A 22,892-nucleotide genomic window follows, 5' to 3' on the forward strand; every position below is an offset into this window, starting at 1 on the left:
GGAATTTCTGATATTGCCTGGCCTAGAACAGCTGTCTTCAGACAGATTGGAGAATGGTCTATGTTCTATACCCTAATATGTTACCATGTGAAGCATTTACACCAGTGAGCTATCATACACTTTAAAAGTGTTGATACTACTGAAAAAAAACCTAGATATCTTTACAGTAACACTGGGCAAACCAAAGTCTGTTTTGGAAATGGTCTGGCTTCTGCGTCAATGTTGTGGCTTTTAAAAGGTTATTTTATCCTGTTTTTTTTTTAAAAGAGAGATTGAATGAGAGATGCTGAGCTGACTAGTTAAGACCACTTGAGAAAACAACTTGAGAGGGCTTGGCTTTTTTTTAAACAGCCTGCATGGATGGGGCCAGCTCTCACAGATCAGGATTTCTGGGATCTGCTTTGTCAGTAACATCAGAAGCTGTTGGGAACTCAATAGAGTTTGAAACTTCAGTGAATGTCTCCTGGCTGCTACTCTCTCCGAATTTCCTCTTAATGTCTTTTCCCTCTGGATTGGAGAATTGCATGTGAGAATTTGTGTCTGAATTTGCCTTTTTGCCAAGAGGTGTGTTCATGGGATGTTACTATATTTCTTTTCCTTTTTCGCTTTTTTTCACCCATGTCCTGTGTGTGTGCAAGGGATGTTACTATATTGGAACAGTTAATTAGTAATAGTTACTGTATCTATTATTCAGTTAAGTTTTCCAAAAGAGTTAAGTTATTCTAAATTCTATTTTGTTCACATATTAACTATAGTGTCTAAATAAATTGGCTTTGCTTAATGTCGAGTAGTTTGATCAGTGGCATTTCATTTGGAACACGGCACTTCACATCTATCTTTACAATAAGAAAAAGTTAGGGTCTAGGCTACCTCCTTAAAATATCTTGAGGAGGTCTCGTCTGGGCTCCAGAAAAGTTGTGCTTACCTTGGTGTAATGGAATTGCATGGGATCATCAGTTGAGAGTGAGACCATCAGCCCCTTCCTCAGAAATTCAGGAAGTGGATTCTTAGCATACTCCAGGAACAGACTGTTGTTGCTGAGAGGAGACAAGGCGATGGGGATCTGACTCAGAAAGTACAGGTACTGCAGCACTGGACTCTGAAAAAAGAATGTGACCTCTGAATGTCACCTTTATAACTTGCATTTCTGCATTCAATGTGTGCTTCTATATCTCTGAACATGCTTCTATATCCCAGAGAACAATAAAAACAAACCCAAGCTGCAGGTCTGGGAGGAATGGGGATAATAATTGTACTAATGAGATCGAGGATTTGAATAATGATAAGCAAGGATTGAATTGTCCAGGAGGCTTTCTTAACCCAATCTTTGAATTCAAAAGGTGTGGTGCTGGAAAAGCACAGCTGGTCAGGCAGAATCTGAGGGGCATGAGAGTCAATGCTTTGAGCATAAATTCTTCATCAGTCCATACTCCAGCATCTGCAGCCCTCACTTTCTCCCAATCTTTATATTGTCCACTGATTGGTGAACAAACATTTGGTTTATCAGTGACAAAGAACCTGTGGACATCAATCCCCTAATGGACTGACCTTCTTTCAGTAGGTGCTGTTAACAGCATTAAATATTGTAGAGATGTAATTTCCCACATTTACAATAAGAGGTTCAGTCAATTGTACACATAGGCATCCTCGGGTTTTGCCACCTTTTCATGAATGGGCATCATCAACCTTTTTTTTAGGTGGGGTGTGGAGAGTATTCTAATCTGCTTCACCATGTAGATCTCCTGGCTGCACTTGGAAAACCCACCACTGAGTCTTTCATGTGAGATCACTCCAGTTGGAAACCTTCCGAATGGAAACTCTTTCTTTGGAAATAGCTTCCCTGTGCCTCACTGTCCACCCCTATCCCAGACCCCCTGGAATCCACTGACAGGAACTACTTGTTGGAACAGCCTGTGGTCAAAGGCCTAGTAGGCTAGTCTAAGCCTTCCTGTTTACCTCAGCAGCTTAGCTGTCTCATTGCACTGCCTTCTATAAGCCCTATCATGGTGGGGTGTTATGGTTAGCACTGCTGCTTCACAGTGCCCAGTTCAACTCGATCCCTGGTCAGTGTAGAGTTTACATGTTCTTCCTGTGTCTGTGTGTGGTCTCTACTCTGCTTTCCTCCCACAGTCGAAAGACGTGCAGGTTAGGGGGATTAACTGTGGGGTTACAGGGTTAGTATGGGATGCTCTTCGGAAGGTGGGTGCAGACTCAATGGGTTGAATGACCATAAGACCAAAACACTTAGAAGCAGAAATTAAGCCATTCAGCCAATTGAGTCTGCTCTGCCAATCATAGTTGATAAGTTACTCAACCCCATTCTCCCATTTTCTCCCCGTAACCCTTGATCTCCTTGATACTCAAGAACCTATCTATCTCAGTCTTAAATATACTCAATGAGCTGGCCTCCACAGCCTTCTGTAGCAGTGAATTCCATAGATTTGCCACTCTCTGGCTGAAGAAGTTTCTCCTTATCTTTGTTCTAAAGGCTGTGCCCTCTAGTCCTAGTCTCTCCTACCAATGGAAACATCTTGCCAACATCCACTCTGTCCAGGCCATTTTGTATTCTGTATGTTTCAATTAGATCCCCCTCGTCCTTCTAAACTTCATCAAATGTGGACCCAGAGTCCTCAAACATTCCTCATATGTTAAGCTTTTCATTCCTGGGACCATTCTCGTGAACCTCCTCTGAATCCACTCCAGAACCAGAATGGCCTCTATCTGCACCATTGGGATTCTATGAGAGTGAGCCAGCCTACAGGAATGGATTGCTCCAGTTGGGAAATTGAGGAAAGACCATTTCTTGGGATTCCCTGCAAACCATCATGATCTCACTCATTCCCCAATGGCTGTATCTCACTGCATCCCAACCTTTTTCAGATTGAGTCCGTGGGAGATGTTATCCGCTGTCATGAAGGCCGTCAGTAGGTGTGTCACAGCTCCAGCTTCACCACAGTGTGGACGGAACAAGAAAGTGTTTAACCCTCTCTCCCTGAAAGAAAGAGACAACAACACAACCATTAATATTAACTTGCATCAAAACCCTTTCATTCACAGAGTTAAAATCCATTTTGATCATTTTTCTGAACGTATAAGGATATCATTTATCACTTTTGGCCAGGTAATACAGTCCCAATAATTCAGATATATTCCTGCTTCTCTTGTTCCCCATTGCTCCCCACCTCGGGATTCAGGTTAAAATAGCAGCTCGAGCCTCAATGAAGTTTTCAAAAGGGAACGCCGCCACCTGGGGACTGAATGTCTTTGACATAGCAATTTAAAATTTAGTCAGCCAAATTGGAATGAGAAAGGAATTGGATAAATCCCTTAATTCTTTTTAATTGGCTCACTTCCTTGCCAACCATCACTCAATTTAATTTATGCTGACACTTCGATTAAGTGGAGGTTGTGGTTTAGTGGCAATGTCGCTGAGCTAATCACCCAGAACCCCAGGTGAATGTTCTGGGAATATGGGCTCAAATCACGTTGTAGCTCAAGGTCAAAAAAATGAATTCAATTAAAATCTTTATAACCATTGTCATCCAGCATATGTTTTTGGGTGGTAAAAACACTCCATGTAACTGCCAAGCTACAAATGGTCCTTACTCTAATGAGGGAGTTTTATTTCACAAGCATTTGTTCCAAAAGCATTGTTAATGTGCTTTTTTAAAAACTCAGCAGTTTGCCTGGGACCAATGGATAGGCTGAGTTATACCAGTAAACCACGGGAACCCATTATCACTTAAAACATGAGTGACCACCTTCCAAGGATATGTCTGACATTTGGGTTAACACAAGGGTGAAAGTTCTCCTTTTCAGCAATTTTGAAGAGAATTGTTACATTGTACAAATTCCTTTCAGCGCTGGGATCTTTACTTATGTCTTCAGCGATTCAAGATTCTGTTTCACTTCATCATTGTACCACTTCCACACAATATGTACTCGGTGTTTAATCTGGAAATTCTAATAGAAACCAAAGTGGAATGGGGGAGATAGCGAAACACTGATGTGAAAATCAGCCAGAACAATATCCCAGGTGATGATATTCTGACACATTCCATCCTCAAATACAACTACTGTCTCACACCTACCCACCTCAAAGAAAGATCATAAGAATTCTTCAATTATTATAATCAAATAAAGCCACGTTCTAAAAGGTAGAATAATGAGGAAATCCTAAATCCATGTTCTTTTGGCAAGGTATCTATATTTAATGTTGGGGGGAATGGAATTTAAGAATTATGTTCCTTAGGAATTATGTTCCTTCCCGCCTCAGGTGACTGACTGTGTGGAGTTTGCACATTCTCCCCGTGTCTGTGTGGGTTTCCTCCAGGTGCTCCGGTTTCCTCCCACAGTCCAAAGATGTGCAGGGTCAGGTGAATTGGCCATGCTAAATTGCCCGTAGTGTTAGGTAAAGGGGTAAATGTAGGGGAATGGGTGGGTTGCGCTTCGGCGGGTCGGTGTGGACTTGTTGGGCCGAAGGGCCTGTTTCCACACTGTAATGTAATGTAATCTAATCTAATCTAGGAATTGATAAGAGTAGGGATGAATGGTTTGTAAAGTGCTTAGATTAATCTGGCTACAGAGCAAAGGACATTTTGTTCCAGCAGAGTTCATGAAAATCAGTAACTGGTTAAAACCTCTTGTTCGCCAAACAATTCTTAACTAAGCTGGGTTTGTGGGATAGCTAAACAGAGAGTTCTAGATACAAAGACTCCAGAATTAAAAACATAACCAGGATTGCTGTGAGCCTGTGTAGCTATGATTAAGATGCTTGCGATTAACTGTGAGAGATTTTAAGATTAGATTCCCTAGTGTGGAAACAGGCCCTTTGGCCCAACAAGTCCACACCGACCCTTTGAAGAGTAACCCACCCAGTCCCATTTCCCTCTGACTAATGCTATGGGCAATTTAGCATGGCCAATTCACCTGGCCTGTGGGAGGAAATCCACGCAGACACAGAGAGAATGTGCAAACTCCACACAGCCAGTCGCCCAAGGCCCGAATTGAACCTGGGACCCTGGTGTTGTGACGCAGCAGTGAGCCACTGTGCCACCCAAAAGGACAAATCTTTTTGGAAGTAAACAGAAGCCTAAGGAAATCATGTCCCTTTCATGAAGCATTGAAACAATATTCAGGCCAAATAGTTAATTTTCCATCTTTTGATGAATGTTTGACTCGTGTTTTGTGGGCGTCAATGAAATAGGTGTGGAAGGAAGTTTGGTTTAGAAATTAAGTAACTATGTACATTGTAATGTTAATATCTTTAATGTAATCAACACTTAGAGTGTAGTGGTTAATACTAACGCTTCAATTTTTTGTGCAGCAAATTGCTTTGAGTTAAAACTTATAACTTCATTCATTTAGTAAATACCTGGGGTTATGGAATAAAAAACAAATTGCTCTGGGTCTAGCGTCACATATAGGCCAGACCAGATAAGGACATCAAATTTCCTTCCATAAAAGGTATTGGGGAACTAATAGTCAAAGGCTTTTGGATAGTCAGAGGTTTTTGGATAATTAGAGGCTTTGTCAACTACAAGAGAGCACAGGTTCAAGGTGAGGGTGAGAAAGTTTAGGGAATGTGGGGAAAATCTTTCATGCAGAGGGCGGTGGGTGCTTGGAATGCACTGACAATGCAAGTGCTGGAAATAAGCGCGTTAGCAAAGTTTAAGGTACACTTTGATAGGCACGTGAACATGAGGCAAAAAGAGGGTTAGAAACCACACATGGTCTAAATAAGGATTCAGAATTGTGTAGGCTCGGTGGGCCAAAGGGCCTGTTCCTGTGCTGTATTGTACTGTATAACTAGATGGGTTTTTACAATAATGACAATTGTCACAGTTGTTATTATTGATATTAGCTTCCAATTCCAGACTTACTCATTGAATTTAAACTTTACCAACTTTTACGGTAGGAGTTGAACTCATATCCCCACTCTTTTGGTCGCATAGTTACATTATTGATGCACGACCATTGGGAGTCAGTATAGATTTGGTAAGGGTAGAAGTAATAGGATATGGTGAAAGTTAAGAAAAGGACCAGCTCAAATCTACACAGGGTGGAAAGGAGGAGGCCTAGAAAGCACTGGAACAGTCATGTCTCGAGGTAACACATCATTACATTACCACTTACTTCCACCTCAGTATCTCCGGCAAGATGGGCAATGTTACAGAGGTGGAAGTAATTGGTGACGTAATGATGTGTTTCTGTGAGCAATTAATCAATGTTCTCTGTGCGCATAAATAGTCAACAAATGTAGCAGTACGTTTCAGTCTCCTACTGCAGCTCATGCCTGGTGAAAGAGTTTTACCTTCGGAGGTTGTTGAGGACCATGATGTTGAGATACATATAGCAGAGATAGTAAGAATATGAAGGATTCTTCGGCATTGTCCATTCCTGGGGTTTGGGGCTCTTTAAGCAGAACATGTGGCCACTGTGTTTGGACTCATCATCAACACTGTCAAACCCGGTGATCTGGGGCATTTAGGAAAGGATGAGATGAAGTTCATTAGCCAGCATAAAATAATTATCAATCGTATAGAATTCTCCACTTCTATAATAAAGACTTGCATTTACATGCTGCCTGAACACCATCTATCGTAACCACCCCAAGCCCCTTCATATCAAACTAATCACTTTGATGTAAAGAAAGCAAATCCAACATTTATATAGCAACTTCAGTGTCTTTATATCAAAGTAAATATTTTCAAGTGTAGTCACTGTTATAAGTAGGCAATGTGGCAGGAAATTTACACATAGCAAGCTCCCACAAACAACAATGCAATAACAGTTGAATAATCTACTTTTGTAGATTGGCTACAACTCTCCTCTGTGCTTCTTTGGAATAGAAGCATGGAATCTTTTAAATCCATCAGAGAGACCATATGATGGAAATGGTTTAATTTTGTATCAAACCATTGTAGTATTCTTTGTAGTATTCCCTTAGGACTGCACTGTGAGGGCTGAAATTCGTAGAATCCCTAGGCCATTCGACCAATCAAGTCCACACCAACCCTCCAAAGAGTATCCCACTCAGACCCACACCCCTACCTTATCCCTGTAACTCTGCATGTGCCATGGCTAATCCACCTAGCTTACACCTCCCTCGTCACTATGGACAATTCAGCATGGCCAATCCACCTAACCTGCACATCTATGGACTGTAGGAGGAAACCAGAGCACCTGGAGGAAACCCACACAGAGACGGGGACAATATGCAAACTCCACACAGAGGAGTTGCCCGAGGGTGGAAACAAATTCAGTTCCCTGGCATTGTGAGGCAGCAGTGCTAACCACTGAGCCACTGGTTGGGAAATGTGCTGACAATCAGGCGCACAGATGGTATTGCAAGCCCATCGGGTAATTAATTGCCTGGCGTCAGGGGCATCGGTCCCTTTGCATTGAAGATCCTGCTTCCCAGAGTGACCAGCCAGTCAGTTGGCCAACAGCATTTCAGTCTCAGCACTCCCACTGGATGTGATGGATACTGCTGGTACTGCAACTCTCCAGATTAGCAGCAATGGAGAAAGACAGAAACAGAGCAAGGGCTTGCAAGGACCAACAAGGACCTGCCAAAGGAGCAGATTTGAGGGGTAGCACTTGCCTCTATGGAGATAATGCAAGGGAGAAAAGATGCCTGATCTGGAGGGCACACCCCTCACCCACTCGCTGACCTCACATGGAGGCAACAAACTGCATCTGGCCTGTGCTGTACACTCCCTTCCGTTTTTAGCAGAAATATACATTAATCAGCTTTTTACGGGGCTCAGTTAAACTCAGGATGGGGCAATAGCCCTTGACCATGCCTGCTTTGAGAGAATCCGAGGAAGCTGGGAAGTTGACAGGCACATTCCCCCGCCGTTTCCCCTCCTCTGATGTCATCCTAGATCAGTTTTTGAGTTTGTGCTCGACATTCTGGTGAGGGACTTGAACTTGAATATGACCTTCTGGCTGAGAGCCACTGAGCCACTGGTTGGGAAACGTGACTGTTTGCTCGGTGGCAGTGTAATGACTGTTGTTATGTAGACAAATCCACAAAGTTTAATCCGCCAGACAACAATGACCTGCTAGCGTGCATGCAATTTGGTTCAGAGAGATGAACAATGCTCAGGACTTGTTTCATGTGAAACAATTTGAAGTACAAATAGAGAAGATGCCACACAACACTTGCTTGCTGCGATAATGGAATGACTGTCCCTGTGACGATATATAGTAAAGGCTTCGAAATTGAGGAGAATCAGAAAGTTTTATAAGTAACAGTGCAGTGTATTTCAAAACTTCTGAGGTAACATTCACTTGGGTACAATATTGTCGGGGGGGGGGGGGTTGTGATAGATAAATGGGAGTTATCTTTACTTCTTTCCTCATGTCCATTGAAATCAATGAAGAGCTGCTGACTCTCCATCAGAGGCTTCTATCATGTACAACGTTACAGAGCCCTTGGAAAGGGCAACAGGTCTTACTGGTTTGGAGATCCTCACTCACATATTTCAGGAAGATGCTGAGCTTGATATTATCCTGAGGATTCACCGTTGCTTCAAAGATTGGCATGAAGATGTTTTCAAGCATTTTTCCAAAGTGTGGGACAAAGTTTTGGGCTCTGAAAATATCACTTAAAAGTAAGAGTTAAAACAAAAATGATGAGAAACAAAGCAAGCAGATTTGGTACAAAAAATCAAAATAGGTACAAATCAGCAGAAACTTCAGGACTTTCAGAAGCATTGGAGGAAGTTAGTAACCCCTTCACGGTGCTGCAGACTGATTGCATTTTGCAATATTGCCAATTTGGAACTGTCAAGATATTTCAAATATTGTTCCACGTTTTCCTTCACATGGGGAATCCTCTTCAGTTATTGTCCGTTTTCTGCCACCCAGACTTTCTTTCCAGTTTGAGAAGATGGTGGCATGGTGGCAATCTTACTGAGCTAGTATCCCAAAGGCCCAGGTTACTGCTTTAGGAATTAAGTGCGATTTAAGTTCAATTCATAAATAAATCTGGAAATGGAACCTGGTGACCGTGACAGTTATCTGGGTAATCTGCCAGCTATTGTAGAATCCATCTGGTTCCCTAATGCCCTTTAGGAATGAAAACTGCCAACTTTACCTAATTTGGCCTACATGTTGACTTCAGACAGAGAGCTGTGCTGCTGATCTTAATTGTGTTAGGCTCTGAAACTGAGCAAACTATCCAGTTCAAGGGCAACAAGGGATGGACGCAAAGGCTGGACTTGCCAGTAATTCCCATATCTTGTGAAAATAAAAGTACAATCAAGTGACTACCCAAGGCATGGCAGCCTCACTATTGAGAACACTAATCCCAGCCTCCCATTGGCCTGATATTCCATGTTCAGAATTCCAAGATGATGGGACACCTTTCGTGAAAGTCTATTCTACACCACACTTCACTTCCCTCCCTCCCTTCCAAATCACTCTGTTTTGGAGTTGCCAAGAATGGATCAAAACAAGAAAACCTGTCTTGACCTCCATTGAGTCATGCAGTTGTGGAACTCAGAACTCAAATTGCCCAGAACTTACTGTTTAAATAAACCCAACAATTCTAACTGCAAACAAAAATTCAGGGATCAACAGAGAAACCTCAAGTTTCCAATTTACCTCAGCTTCTCTCCTGTTTTGTAACCCTTCAGAGTGCCCTGTGGACACTCCATTCCCTTCAGTTTGCCATACATCAGCAGCCTGTCTCTATCAGAGTCCAGCCAACAACACAACTAAACTCTTAAGCCACTCATTTCTGGTTCAGCTTTTGACTTACTAAATTCTGGGGACCTGAATCATCCATTTCATTTTAGGAGAGAAGACCCTGTGCTTGATGAACCAAGATGCCAGCTTAGACCACTCATCTGGTGAGCGCCCATAAATGGACAAACGTGGCTCTGCGTGTTGGTACTTGGCATCTTCCAAATCTGATGCCACTTCCTGCAACAATACAGAGACAACATTAGTATGAGTGGCAGCTATAGTTGTATCTCAGGACACTGTGAAAGTTAATGGTTTGGAGCAGAAACACACATTGATGTACCAAGAGCTGTTTCTGCCATTGAGTACCTCCAGTCACAGTCATTTCCACAGCAGGGAGGAAAGACATTAATGACTGCGCTTTTAACACAATCCTGTCAACAGGAAGCCATCACAAACAAGCACGACTTTTCCACCTTGCTTAGGATCATGGAATCACTGCAGTGCAGAAAAAAGCCATTCGGTCCATTGCGTCTGCACCAACCCTCTGAAGAGTATCCCACCCAGATCTACCCCTCCACCCCATCTCTGTGACTCTACATGGGGTTTTTAACCATGGCTAACCCATCTAACTTGCACATCCCTGGACACCAAAGGGCAAATTTTAGCATGGCCAAACCACCTAACTTGCACATCTTTGGACATCTTCTTAATGTGAGTTTCCATCAAAGTTAGTGGGGAATGATATTTGCATGGCATAAAATCTGGGCTTCTCACCAGGGGTGGTAGGTTGAGCTTTATTCCCAGGAGGGAGTAGTTTAATTTGGGAAACCTGGTCAGCATGGACCATTTGGCCCTCAGGGTCTGGCTCCATGACCCAGTCATCCCAGTCTGGCTGCTTTCAGAAATCATCTGAATCTGTACATCAACTGGTTACCTTCTTAAACAGACAGAATGAGGAGCAGAGAAGATTGTCCAAATGTTGGAATTTAAGAATAAACTGAAGAATTGCAAACCCAACTCAGACTCTAGGTTCACAGAGAATTGTTAGGTAATGAAATTTAAATGCAGAGAGCAGTATTAATTCCAGAGTAATTTTTGGACTCTGAGCAACATCAATTGTCTTTTTGCAACTAAACAAAGAAAAGCTTGCCCACCAATTTTCATGAGGTAAATGCACCTCTAAAATTTAAGAATTTGGAGAAGAATTGGACTATTGGAAGATGGTTGTACTACAGATGAATATGGAGGATTATCTGTCTTTAATTTCCTGTCCATCCCTCTTGATGACCAATTCACACTGGGCTGCTGATATCCAGCAGCTATCCCATACTTCCCCAAGAGATGTTACTCCTTATATCAGCCTGACCTTTGAGTGGTAATGGGCTATTTGACCCTGGGTGCCATCACAGATGACCTTCACACATTGGGGTAGAATGGTAACTATCAGATTGGTCATGGAAGGTGATTGATTAATCAATGTTAAGTTGAGAGAGTCCCACTCTACATTTAAATTGAACTGGTAAACTGTTCACTCCTAAATGGCTTTCTCAACACACTGTGCCGGATTCAGACCAGTGCAATATCGGATGGCCCATTCTAGGGGGATAAGGAAGAGGAAGCTGCATGGAATTCTGGGTACCCAGAAGTATTCCTCTGGCATCCCCCAAAATAATTTACAACTTCTGTCTGTTCATTTGGTCCCTTTCAATATCTGTGCCATTGAAACTGATCAGAGCAGCCATAATGCATCCAATTCTGTTTCAAATTGGCAATCATTCCTGAAGAAGGGCTTATGCCCGAAATGTCGATTCTCCTGTACCTTGGATGCTGCCTGACCTGCTGCGCTTTTCCAGCAACACATTTTCAATCAGAATTATAGGTACATCATGTTACCCGTCATTGCCCATAGATACCAACTTGGCCAAGTTTAAATCAGCCCCTTACAAGTAGGTTCTGGAAAGGTCCCAGAGAACTGCCAATTTACTATCTTAAACAGGAAAATAAATTAAAAACACATAACTACAGGGCAGTTTGCTCAGTCTCAGTCCCCATCGCCAGTTCTGATGATCAGGCCTGGGAGCTGAGCTGAGAGTTGAAGAGTCTACTGACGGTGTAGCCAGAAGGGAGGAGGGATATGTAAAGAGGTCATAGTTCAAAGAGCAAAGAGTGTGGTAGCTTTCACAGACAGGAGGAGAGATGTCATATTGGCTCTTGAAAATGAGGTCATCAAAGTTTGATATTTTGGGAAACAGAGAACTCTTGTTGAGTGAGACTTAGAGCAGCAGAGGACACAGACATCGGGGTGGAAAGAAATCTATGAAATCGATACAACTTTACCTTTATGATGTGAGCAAAGTATTCTCCATCAATGGCATTCTCTGTCTTCAGGTAAAGATCACGGAGTTCACTGGCACCCACTGGATTGTACTTGGCATTAAACTTATCAAAGCGTTGGAAGGTCTGACGGCCCTGATTAAAGGTAATATCAAACTTGTCAGTTCCTGCATTTTATATTCTACATTTATATTATTATTTGTTCTCCAGATGAGGACATCACTAACAAATTCAGCATTCATTGTCTGTCTCTAGTTGGTCTGATTGAATATGTTACTAAGCTACTCTATAGGGTGGTGTTGAGACTAGAGTCACATGCTGGCCAATCTAGGCAAAGATCTCTTCACTAAAGAACACTCCTGAACCAGTTGAGCCTTTATGGCAGTCTGTCAATCTGAATTCTCACTTTGATGTAACCAGTGGACCAGACGTGGGTTGGTTATGCAATGCCAAGTCTGGCTCACAAAATCTAATCTTCTGAACCTAAACACAAACTGTTATCAACAGCTGCTATAAACACAGCTCCCTTAGTCTCATGAGATGTAACTAAAATTCACCTATCTCAGAGGGGATCGCAATTTGTTGGATTCAATCCACTGAAATGACCCTAATCATTGCTTTTTATAGTTTTGGGCCTGTTTCCAATACTCATTAGGTATACATAACTATAAGCTTCATTCTTAAAAAGACACAGCCTGTTCATAACTGAATCATTCACAAGGTCTGTATGTATTTAATAACCATGTACCTGACTTCCTTTCAAATGATTTGGAAGGTTCTTCCACATTAAACATTATCCAAGCAACATTTATTTCTTCACAGTTACTGTGTGGACTGCTGAGCGCTTACACCTTCTGTGCCCATACTGGTCTGTTGTTTGCACAGAAAAATTAACTGCTGTAGTACTCTCCTACACTGATAATTCCTGGAATAATTAGGTGGAATTTGCAAAGGTAATCACAGTGAAGCTTTTAGCATTCACCATCATTGCAGGGTGGTGAGCTCAGCAACATTCAGAGTTGCACTGCAGCTCGTAAGCATGCCAACTGATACTGCTCTGGAGGCCTTGCATTATCAGTTATCAACATTCAGATTAAAATGAAAGAAACAGTGATAGTAAGAAACTGGTCTGATTGCCCACTTGTGGTGAATTGCTCTGACTGAAAAGTTCTCAGTCTAGTATTGCAAAATTTGGAGATGCCGGTGTTGGACTGGGGTGGACAAAGTTAAAAATCACACAACACCAGGTTATAGTCCAACAGGTTTAATTGGAAGCACACTAGCTTCATCAGGTGATAGTCTGATATCACCTGATGAAGGAGCGTCGCTCCGAAAGCTAGTGTGCTTCCAATTAAACCTGTTGGACTATAACCTGGTATTGTATGAGTTTTTAACTTAGTATTTCAAAGCATTAGGAATCTCCTCCCATTTCACATGGACTTAAGGACACTGGAACCAGAAGGAACTTTACCATCAGGCATGGGTAGGCTTTTCAACTTTCCAGCAGATCACTTCAATTGCTCAAATAAACGCAACAAGATTCATCAGATTTCTCAAATCTTCAGAATGACTTTAATAGGACATCAGGCTTTTTAGATGTTTTACTGTAAGTAACCTTTTAAACAAGATTTATGACATTTTAAATGCTTAATGCACATGGCTTTTTGAAGTAATTTATGTAACTTTTAAAAATATGCATAAATTTCAGATTTTGTACTCTCCAGTTGCCTGGATGAGGGCAGCTCCAACAATGTTCAAGAAGTTCAACACTAAGGAGCTGATTTGACTGGCACCCTATCCACCACCTTCAGCATTCACTCCCTTCACTATGGGGGACAGTGGCAGCAGAGTGTACCATCTACAGGATATACTGCAGACATTCGCCTATTATCGCACTTTCCAATCCCAGAGCTTTATCATCTAGAGCACAAGGGCAATAGATGCAAGACAATGCATCTACCTGTGAGTCCCCTCCAAACCATACAACATCTTTATTTGGAATGTTCGTTCCTTCACTGTTGCTGGGTTAAAATCCTGGAATTCCCTCCCTAAGGGCATTATAGGTCAACCTACAGCAGTTCAAGAAAGCAGCTCTCCACCGCCTTCTCAAGGGGCAACTAGGTATGGGTAACAAATGCCAGCAAAATCCACATCACCCAAGTGAATAAAAAGAAAATCCCATGAGTTTTTGGTTTCAATTACTTTTTAACATGACAAATGCTGGAGCCATTTGGTTTTGAATGATATCATGCTTATTGCTTCCTGTCACAGCCCCATCGTCATCCTTTCGCTGCAGGGCCACAGATTACTGCATGGATACACTGTGACCCACACCATGAGGCTATCCACCCTCCTAGGTGCTGAATTCCTGAACCAGCATCATGAGGTAAGCTTGCAGCTGAGGTCAAGATCAACTGCAAAAACCCTTTCTTCACCATTAATCACAAAATCCCAGTCAACATTAAATAAAAACAAAATGTGAACTGGTCACATCAGTGGCTCTAATAATGGCATCAGCTGTATTGTTGCCTGCTGCCTGAACTGGAGGGCATGACTTACAAAGAAAAGTTGAGGAAGTTGGGCTTTTCTCCTTGGAACAAAGAGGATAAGCGGTCACTTGCTAGAGGTGTACAAGAGGATGAGAGGCATAGATAGAGTGGATAGCCAGAGACTATTTCCCAGGGCAGAAATGACTATCACAAGGGAGCATAATTTTAAGGTGATTGGAGGAAGGTTTAGGGGAGATGTCAGAGGTAGGTTCTTTACACAGAGAGTGGTGGTGCATGGAATGCACTGCCAGCAATGGTCATCGAGTCAGAGACATTAGGAACATTTAAGTGACTCTTTGATAGGCACATGGATGATCGTAAAATGAAGGGTGTGTACATTAGTTTGAACTTAGAGTAGGATAAAAGGTCAGCACAACATCGAGGGCCAAAAGACCTATATTGTGCTGCACTGTTCTAAGTTCTATGCTCTTTGCTTTATCAATTGTATCTCTGTGAAACATTGATTCTCATAGGAAGCAATGTTAAAACTGGAGTTAGGTTCCACTGGACCTTCATTAGTGGAAAAAGATTTAAACATTAAACCTGTACCCTCTAATTTGAAACACATTGCCATCCATAAGTACCTTGAATACATGTGACACAGTCCAATTGTCACTCTTTAAGGTGTTTCAGTTTATTACAGTTTATGACAATAAAGACTTACATCATTATCTCAAAGGGATTTACAGGGAATGACGTACTCTTAAAACATGGCAGCCAATTTGTGCACACCAAACCCCTATGTACAACAATGTGATGAAGACTAGATATTCTATTTTTGCTGATGTTAATTGACCATATACCTTCCTCCAATCTGAAAAACAACTGCTTTACATGACTCTCTGTTTCCACTTACTCAGCCAATTGCATCTCCACGTTGTCATCATCCCTTTTTATTTAGTAAATAAATGGCAAGCCTGGTATGTGATATGTTGTTTTGGAAGTCCATGGACTTCCATGGTTTGGAGGGGATCGAGTCCAATGCACCTGTAGATTGTCACATGCTGAATGCTGAAAATTCAGAGTATAGGTAGAACCTTATAAATAATGTGAGCGATGGCAAGATTAGTGCCAGAATCGTACAAGAAATCTGGTGAGGCCTATACATCTAAGAGGTATGAGGGTGAGTTTCTTTCTAGGCAGTAAGGGATTCTTATTTGTCAATGCCTTGTTAACTGGAAGTCCATGGACTTCCAAAAACGATCCAATTTAGTAGCAATTACTGAAACACGGTTACAAGGAAACCAGGTCTGGGAATTGAAAATCCAAGGGTACTCAACATTTCCAAAAGATAGACTGAAAGGAAAAGGAGGTGGTATAGCTTTGCTAGTAAAGAAAGGGATCAGTATTGTAATGAGAAATGACATACACATGGGAGGCCAAGCTGTGGAATCAGTCTGGATAGAAATAAAAACTAGCAAAGGGAAGAAATACTTGGTTGGAGTAATCTATAGGTCCCCAAACAGTAGTTCTGCAGTGGGGCACTGTGTAAATCAGGAAATATTAGAGCTTGCAAGGAAGGTACAGCGACAATCTTGGGTGACTTTAACATGCACATGGATTAGAAGAATCAAATTAGCAAGGGAAGTTTGGAGGCAAAGTTCATTGAATGTATTAGTGATTTTATTCTTGGAGCAGTATGTTGTGGAACCAACCAGGAAGCAGCCTTGGTATTGTGGTATTGGGTATCTGGATTTGGTATTGTGTAATGAGGAGAGATTAATTGATGATGTCATAGTTAAGGATCCTCTAGGGAGTAGTGACCACAGTATGCTTGAATTCAAAATTCAGTTTGGGGGTGAGAAAGTGGAGTCCCATACTAGTGTTCTAGAATTAGACAAAGGAAATTACATCGGCATGAGAACAGATTTGGCCCAAGTAGATTGGGCAGGAAGGCTAAAAGGTAAGACAGTGGATAAGCAGTGGCAGTTGTTTAAGGAGCTGCTCAATTCCTCACAACTAAAATAGATCCCAGTGAGAAAGAGAGATGGTAAGGGGAGTAAAAAAGATCTAAGTATAAAGAAAACTAAGGTATACCATATTGCAAAAGCCAGTTGTAGGCTGGAAGACTGGGAAACTTTCAAAAATAAACAAAGGGATAATAAAAAATTAATAAAAAGTGCTAAGGTAAATTACAAAAGAAAACTAGCACAAAAATATCAAAAAGGATAGTAAACGCTGCTATAGGTATATGAAAGAGATGAGAGTCGCTAATGTGAATGTTAGTCCCTTGCAAAATAATACCAGAGAGTTATAGTAGGGAACACTGAAATGATAGTGATGCTGAATCAATACTTTCCTTCGGTTTTCATGTTTGAGGTCAATAGTACCATTCCTGCTGGAACAGACAAGTCAGAGGCAATAGAAAGGGTAGAGTTTAGAACATTCAACATTGACAGGGAAAAGGTACTCAGCAAACTATTAAGATTGACGGTAGGCAAGTCCCCCGTGCCCGATGGCCTACATCCTAAGGTATTAAAGGAAGTGGCAGTGGAGATAGTGATTAATTTGTTACAATGTTCCAAATTTCCCTGTACATGGGAAAGGTTCCAGTGGAGTGCAAAACTGCTAATCCTTATTTAAAAAGGCAGGGAGGCAATATATGGGAAATAATAGACCAGTTAGTTTAATATCTGTTGTTGGGAAGCGTTGGAATCAATTACCAAGGAAGCATGATCAGGACATTTGGAAAGTCAAAACACTAACCATCAGAGTCAGCATGATTTTACGAAGAGCAAGTCATGTTTGACTAATTTGCTAGAGTTCTTTGAAGATGTAATAAGCAAAGCGAATAATGAGGATCTTGCAGATGTAATATATTTGGAGTTATGGAAGGCATTTGATAAGGTGCCGCACGAAAGGTTAATTCATAAGGTTGTATCATTTGGGATTGGGGTAATTTATTAGCTGGGATAGGTTACTGGCTGACGGACAGAAGACAGAGAGTTGAGATAAATGTTTTTTTCTGGATGGCAAGAGTAACTAATGAGGTGCCACAGGGTTTGATCCTTGGGCCCCATCTATTTACAATCTACATTAACAACCTGGATACAGGGATAGAAAGCTCTCTGGCCAAATTTGTGGAAGACACACAAATAGGCGGGATGGTAAATTGCAATGAGGAAATAAAAACCTTACAAATGGATGTAGATAGGTTAGGAGAGTGGGCTAAAATGTGGCAGATGGAGTTTAACGTGCATAAGTGTGAGGTTATGCATTTGGTCGAAAAATGGGAAAGTGACAAATTATCGAGACGGGGAGAGACTTTGGAGTGCTCTGGTGCAGAGGGATCTGGGTATCCTCGTTCATGAGTCACAGGAAGCTAACATGCAGGTACAGCAGATAATAAAGAAAATGAGTGGTATGTTGGCTTTTATAGCTAAAGGATTAGTAAGGAAGTATTGTTGCAACTATACAAGGCATTGGTGAGACCTCATCTGGAGTATTGTGCACAGTTTTGGTCCCCTTATTTGAGTGAAGATTGGAGGCAGTTCAGAGGATGTTCACTAGATTGATCCCAGAGATGAGGGGTTTGTCGAATGAAGAGAGATAGAATAGTTTAGGCCTGTACTCTCTGGAACTTAGAAGAATGAGGGAAGATCAAATTGAGGTATTCAAGATGATAAAAGGTGTAAATAAAATAAATATGGAGTGGATGCTTCCTCTTGTGTGAAATTCTAGGATGAGAGGTTACCGTCTTAGGGTAACAGGTAGCAAATTCAAAACAGAGTTGAAGAGAAACAATTTCTCCCAAAGGGTTGTGAATCAGTGGAATTCGCTACCCCAAAGTGCAATGGATGCTGAGACAGTGAGTAAACTTAAGGAGGAGTTAGACAGTTTTTAATTGGTAATGGGTTGAAGAGATATGGAGAGAAGGCAGGAAAATGGGGGTGAGGAGCATATCAGCCATGATCGAATGGTGGAGCAGACTCGATGGGCTGAATGATCTATGTCTGTTCCTGTATCTTGTGAACTTATAAACCTATGAACTTATGCCTCCATATCAGTTGCATTGTTACTGTTACTTCATTACAGAAAATCAAGCAAGCTAGTAAATAGGTTCAGAAACACAAAGAGTTGTCTCGTAAAATGCCATCTCCAAAGGAAACACAAAGGCAGTGTCCATGAAGGATAGATCATGTCCAAAAGAAGCCAAGTTCCAAAACAGAGCTTGGACAGCTTGTTCTCTAAGGCCCCTGCCTTAGCCATTCACTCTCAAAAGTATTCATCCAGGGTAAATTCCACATTCCAACCACTCACAAGTGATTGGTGCATAGGGGGAGTCAATCATAAGTATAGCCTTCTGTCTTGTATCCTTCCTCCTAACCCACACTCCATCAAACACATATGGGAAGACCCTAACTGTAACTGAGCCCACTTACTGCGTGCACATCCAATGAATCAACTGTCAGATCATAGGCATTCAGCTTCAGCTTATCAAAGAGCTCTTTCAAGGTTAGCTTCTTGTCCTTGGAAGTCCAGACGATGCGATCTGAATCAACCCTCGAGGACTTCTTAATGAAGCGTAGGAGATGTTTCTGATTCATGCAGGCTGCTGCGTGGATGTGTGTATCAACCTGAAAAGAGAGAAAGTAACATAGGCAATTGTTAGACTTTCTGTCATGTGTTAAAGTTTGAAGGTCAGAGTGCACAATATCTGCAAGGTCTAAAAGGGTGAAGAATTGGATGTCAACTTAGAAATTAGCTGGTACCTTTTTCTTAGAAAACTTGACATAATGGTTTGAAGTGATGACTTGATGAAACATGAGTGGAGTAGGAAAATGACTGAGCAATATTTGCAGCAGAGCTAGTGATTTCTGCACGAGAACAAGGGGCCAACCATCCCTCAATGGTCTTTGTGTCAAAGAGGCTCATGAAGAAATGCCGTCCAGTATGCACTCTGTTCGAGGTTGGAATGGATTATTGAGGTTGTAGGCTTGCAGAATGGCAGGGGCAAAGACTGGAGGCGGGGACAAGAATGTGGGACTCGTTATGGGGGTAGTGTACTCATGGTTAACTGGACAGAATGGCACTTTTTTAAGGATGTGGAATTCCAGACGGGCAGCCTAAAACACAGAGGGTTTATATAAGAACGTAAAAGGAGCAAAAGTAAAACCATTTCACCTATATTACGGCTGATTTGATTATAATTTCAAGTTCACTTTCCTGCCTGCACCCCTATACTGCAATCCTTCAGTATCTGCTTAATCAAAATCAGTTTAACCCGACCTTCAGTATGCTTGATGATCCGACCCACACTGCTCACTGAAGAGAAGGATAATAATATAGAAAAGAGGTGTGATGAGATTGAACTTTAGGTTGTCAGTGCCCATGTGGATACCATCCCTACACCCAGAACATCACTAGGTGGCAACAATCCGCACATTAAAGAGAAGCACAGCCAAGCATTGAGGAGACAGAATCTCTAGAGGAATTCTGAGCTAACATTCGCAGGTTGGGACAATAAAAAACATAGAGCTACTCTGGTAATGATTGGATTTGTAACTGTGTAACCATTGAGATTGACAATTGAGGTAAAGTATTAAAGGGAAACGTGAAGCCAACCAAATGTCACAAAAATGCAGAAGACGATGAGGAGGAATAATGTCACAGATATAGAGGATGCTGCTTGTGATTTTGGTTCATACTGTTGCAGTAGTAAGTAGTGGTGGAAAGCTGATTAGGCAATTTATGATGCTTGAGAAGACGCCACTGATTGGTTGTCAAGTGGAGCCTGATTGGTACCAATCGCTACCTCAACCTCATGCAGTATATGTGTTATTCTGTTGTGGTTCTGTTCGCCGAGCTGGGAATTTGTGTTTCGTCCCCTGTCTAGGTGACATCCGCAGTGCTTGGGAGCCTCCTGTGAAGTGCTTCTGTGATCTTTCCTCCGTCATTTGTAGTGGTTTGAATCTGCCACTTCCGGTTGTCAGTTCCAGCTGTCCGTTGCAGTGGTCGGTATATTGGGTCCAGATCAATGTGCTTATTGATTGAATCTGTGGATGAGTGCCATGCCTCTAGGAATTCTCTGGCTGTTCTCTGTTTGGCTTGTCCTATAATGGTAGTGTTGTCCCAGTCGAGTTCATGTTGCTTGTCATCTCCGTGTGTGGCTACGAAAGATAGCTAGTCGTGTCGTTTTGTGGCTAGTTGGTGTTCATGGACGCGGATCGTTAGCTGTCTTCCTGTTTGTCCTATGTAGTGTTTTGTGCAGTCCTTGCATGGGATTTTGTACACTACATTGGTTTTGCTCATGCTGGGTATTGGGTCCTTCGTTCTGGTGAGTTGTTGTCTGAGAGTGGCTGTTGGTTTGTGTGCTGTTATGAGTCCTAGTGGTCCCAGTAGTCTGGCTGTCAGTTCGGAAATGCTCTTGATGTATGGTAGTGTGGCTAGTCCTTTGGGTTGTGGCATGTCCTCGTTCCGTTGTCTTTCCCTTAAGCATCTGTTGATGAAATTGCGGGGGTATCTGTTTTTGGCGAATACATTGTATAGGTGTTCTTCTTCCTCTTTTTGCAGTTCTGGTGTACTGCAGTGTGTTGTGGCCCTTTTGAACAGTGTCTTGATGCAACTTCTTTTGTGTGTGTTGGGGTGGTTGCTTTCGTAGTTCAGGACTTGGTCTGTGTGTGTGGCTTTCCTGTATACCTCTGTGGTGAATTCTCCGTTCGGTGTTCTCTGTACCATCACGTCTAGGAATGGGAGTTGGTTGTCCTTTTCTTCCTCTCTAGTGAATCGGATTCCTGTGAGTGTGGCGTTGATGATCCAGTGTGTGTTCTTTATTTCTGTGTTTTTAATGATTACAAAGGTGTCATCCACATATCTGACCCAGAGTTTGGGTTGAATTTGTGTTAAGACTGTTTGTTCTAATCTTTGCATTACCGCTTCTGCTATGAGTCAGAGATGGGTGAGCCCATGGGTGTGCCATTGATTTGTTCATATATTTGGTTGTTGAATGTGAAGTGTGTTGTGAGGCACAGGTCCAGTAGTTTGAGTATGCCGTCTTTGTTGATAGGTTCACCGTCCTATTGTCTGTTCTGTATGTCCAGCAGGTTGGCTATTGTTTCTCTGGCTAGGGTTTTGTTGATAGAGGTGAACAGTGCCGTTACATCGAATGAGACCATGGTTTCTTCCTTGTCTACATGTATATTTCTGATGTCCAAGAATTCCTGTGTTGATTGTATAGAGTGTCTGGATCCGCTGATCAGGTGTTTTAGTTTCTGCTGTAGTTCTTTAGCCAGTTTGTGTGATGGTGTCCCTGGTAGATTAGAAAGATTAGAACAAACACAAATCCCCCGCTCGGCGAACAGAACCACAACAACGAGCACCTGAACACCTACAGGCGAGAGACGCGAAGACAAGCCAGGAAATGGGAATCCTGTGCTAACCGCCTAAGCGCCACCTACGAACCACTCCGGTTCCTGCATGAATGCCGAAAGAATCGAATCCTTCCACCATGTGTCAGATACAGACCACCAGTCAACAATCCACAAGCCAGGGAAACAGCCAAACAGAACGGATTCAGGATGATCCAGGTAATGATTACAGACCTTCACAACAGACTTCACAAATACAGACAAGAAATTGCACGCCAAAAATCATTAATTTCAAAAACCACCAATCAGGAATGGACCCGGACCATAGAACGGGCTGTCACCATAGGACAGACAGGACGACACACCGCAAAAAAAAAAGGCACTAAAAGAAAAACTGGCCAAACTAACACACAACAGAAAGGACACCACAACACACACCTGGGTTAGAAACCTCTCCTATAGACAGCTCACAGACACGGAAAGAACAATACTGCCAAAGGGACTCAACTACAACCACAGAGATGCCAAGACAGCAGACTTCCTAGCAGCACTAGAATGCACCCTCAGGAACAATGGACTGACAGAAGAGACACAACAAATAGTGAGACAAAGTATCGTACCCCTGATAACAAGGAAAAGACAAACACATAACCTCAACACCAAGGAGAGGGAAGCACTAAACTCACTCAGAAACGATAAGAACATAATCATTCTACCAGCAGACAAAGGCAGAATAACGGTCATCCTGGACAAAGCAGAGTACACCCAAAAAGCGCAACAACTACTTGCAGATACCAACACCTACCAAAAGAGGGAGTTTGACCCCACCTCACAGCTCACCAATAGGATAAACAACACACTGAGGAACCTACAAAACAACGGACAGATAACCAGATTTGACCTACAAAGAATGAAACCTGAAAGCAACAACACCCCCAGATTCTATGGACTACCTAAAGTGCACAAACCAGACATCCCACTCAGACCCATAGTATCATTACCA

General features: G+C 42.2%; 1 protein-coding gene across 1 annotated transcript in view; it reads right to left on the reverse strand.

Annotated features, from left to right (window-relative positions):
* Window positions 1-22,892, reverse strand: part of ampd1 (adenosine monophosphate deaminase 1 (isoform M)) — a 55,147-nt gene that overhangs the window by 5,093 nt on the left and 27,162 nt on the right. The window contains exons 7-13 of the mRNA XM_043717000.2: window positions 18,965-19,159; window positions 12,037-12,168; window positions 9,773-9,936; window positions 8,488-8,614; window positions 6,314-6,477; window positions 2,872-2,992; window positions 926-1,099 (exon numbers count right to left, since the gene is read on the reverse strand). Coding sequence (XP_043572935.2) covers window positions 926-1,099; window positions 2,872-2,992; window positions 6,314-6,477; window positions 8,488-8,614; window positions 9,773-9,936; window positions 12,037-12,168; window positions 18,965-19,159 — 1,077 coding nt within the window. The remainder of the gene's footprint in view (window positions 1-925; window positions 1,100-2,871; window positions 2,993-6,313; window positions 6,478-8,487; window positions 8,615-9,772; window positions 9,937-12,036; window positions 12,169-18,964; window positions 19,160-22,892) is intronic.

Source organism: Chiloscyllium plagiosum, unplaced genomic scaffold (genome assembly GCF_037043375.1).
Source record: "Chiloscyllium plagiosum isolate Xiang-an unplaced genomic scaffold, Cpla_swu_hap1 HiC_scaffold_26, whole genome shotgun sequence".
Classification (NCBI taxonomy): domain Eukaryota; kingdom Metazoa; phylum Chordata; class Chondrichthyes; order Orectolobiformes; family Hemiscylliidae; genus Chiloscyllium; species Chiloscyllium plagiosum.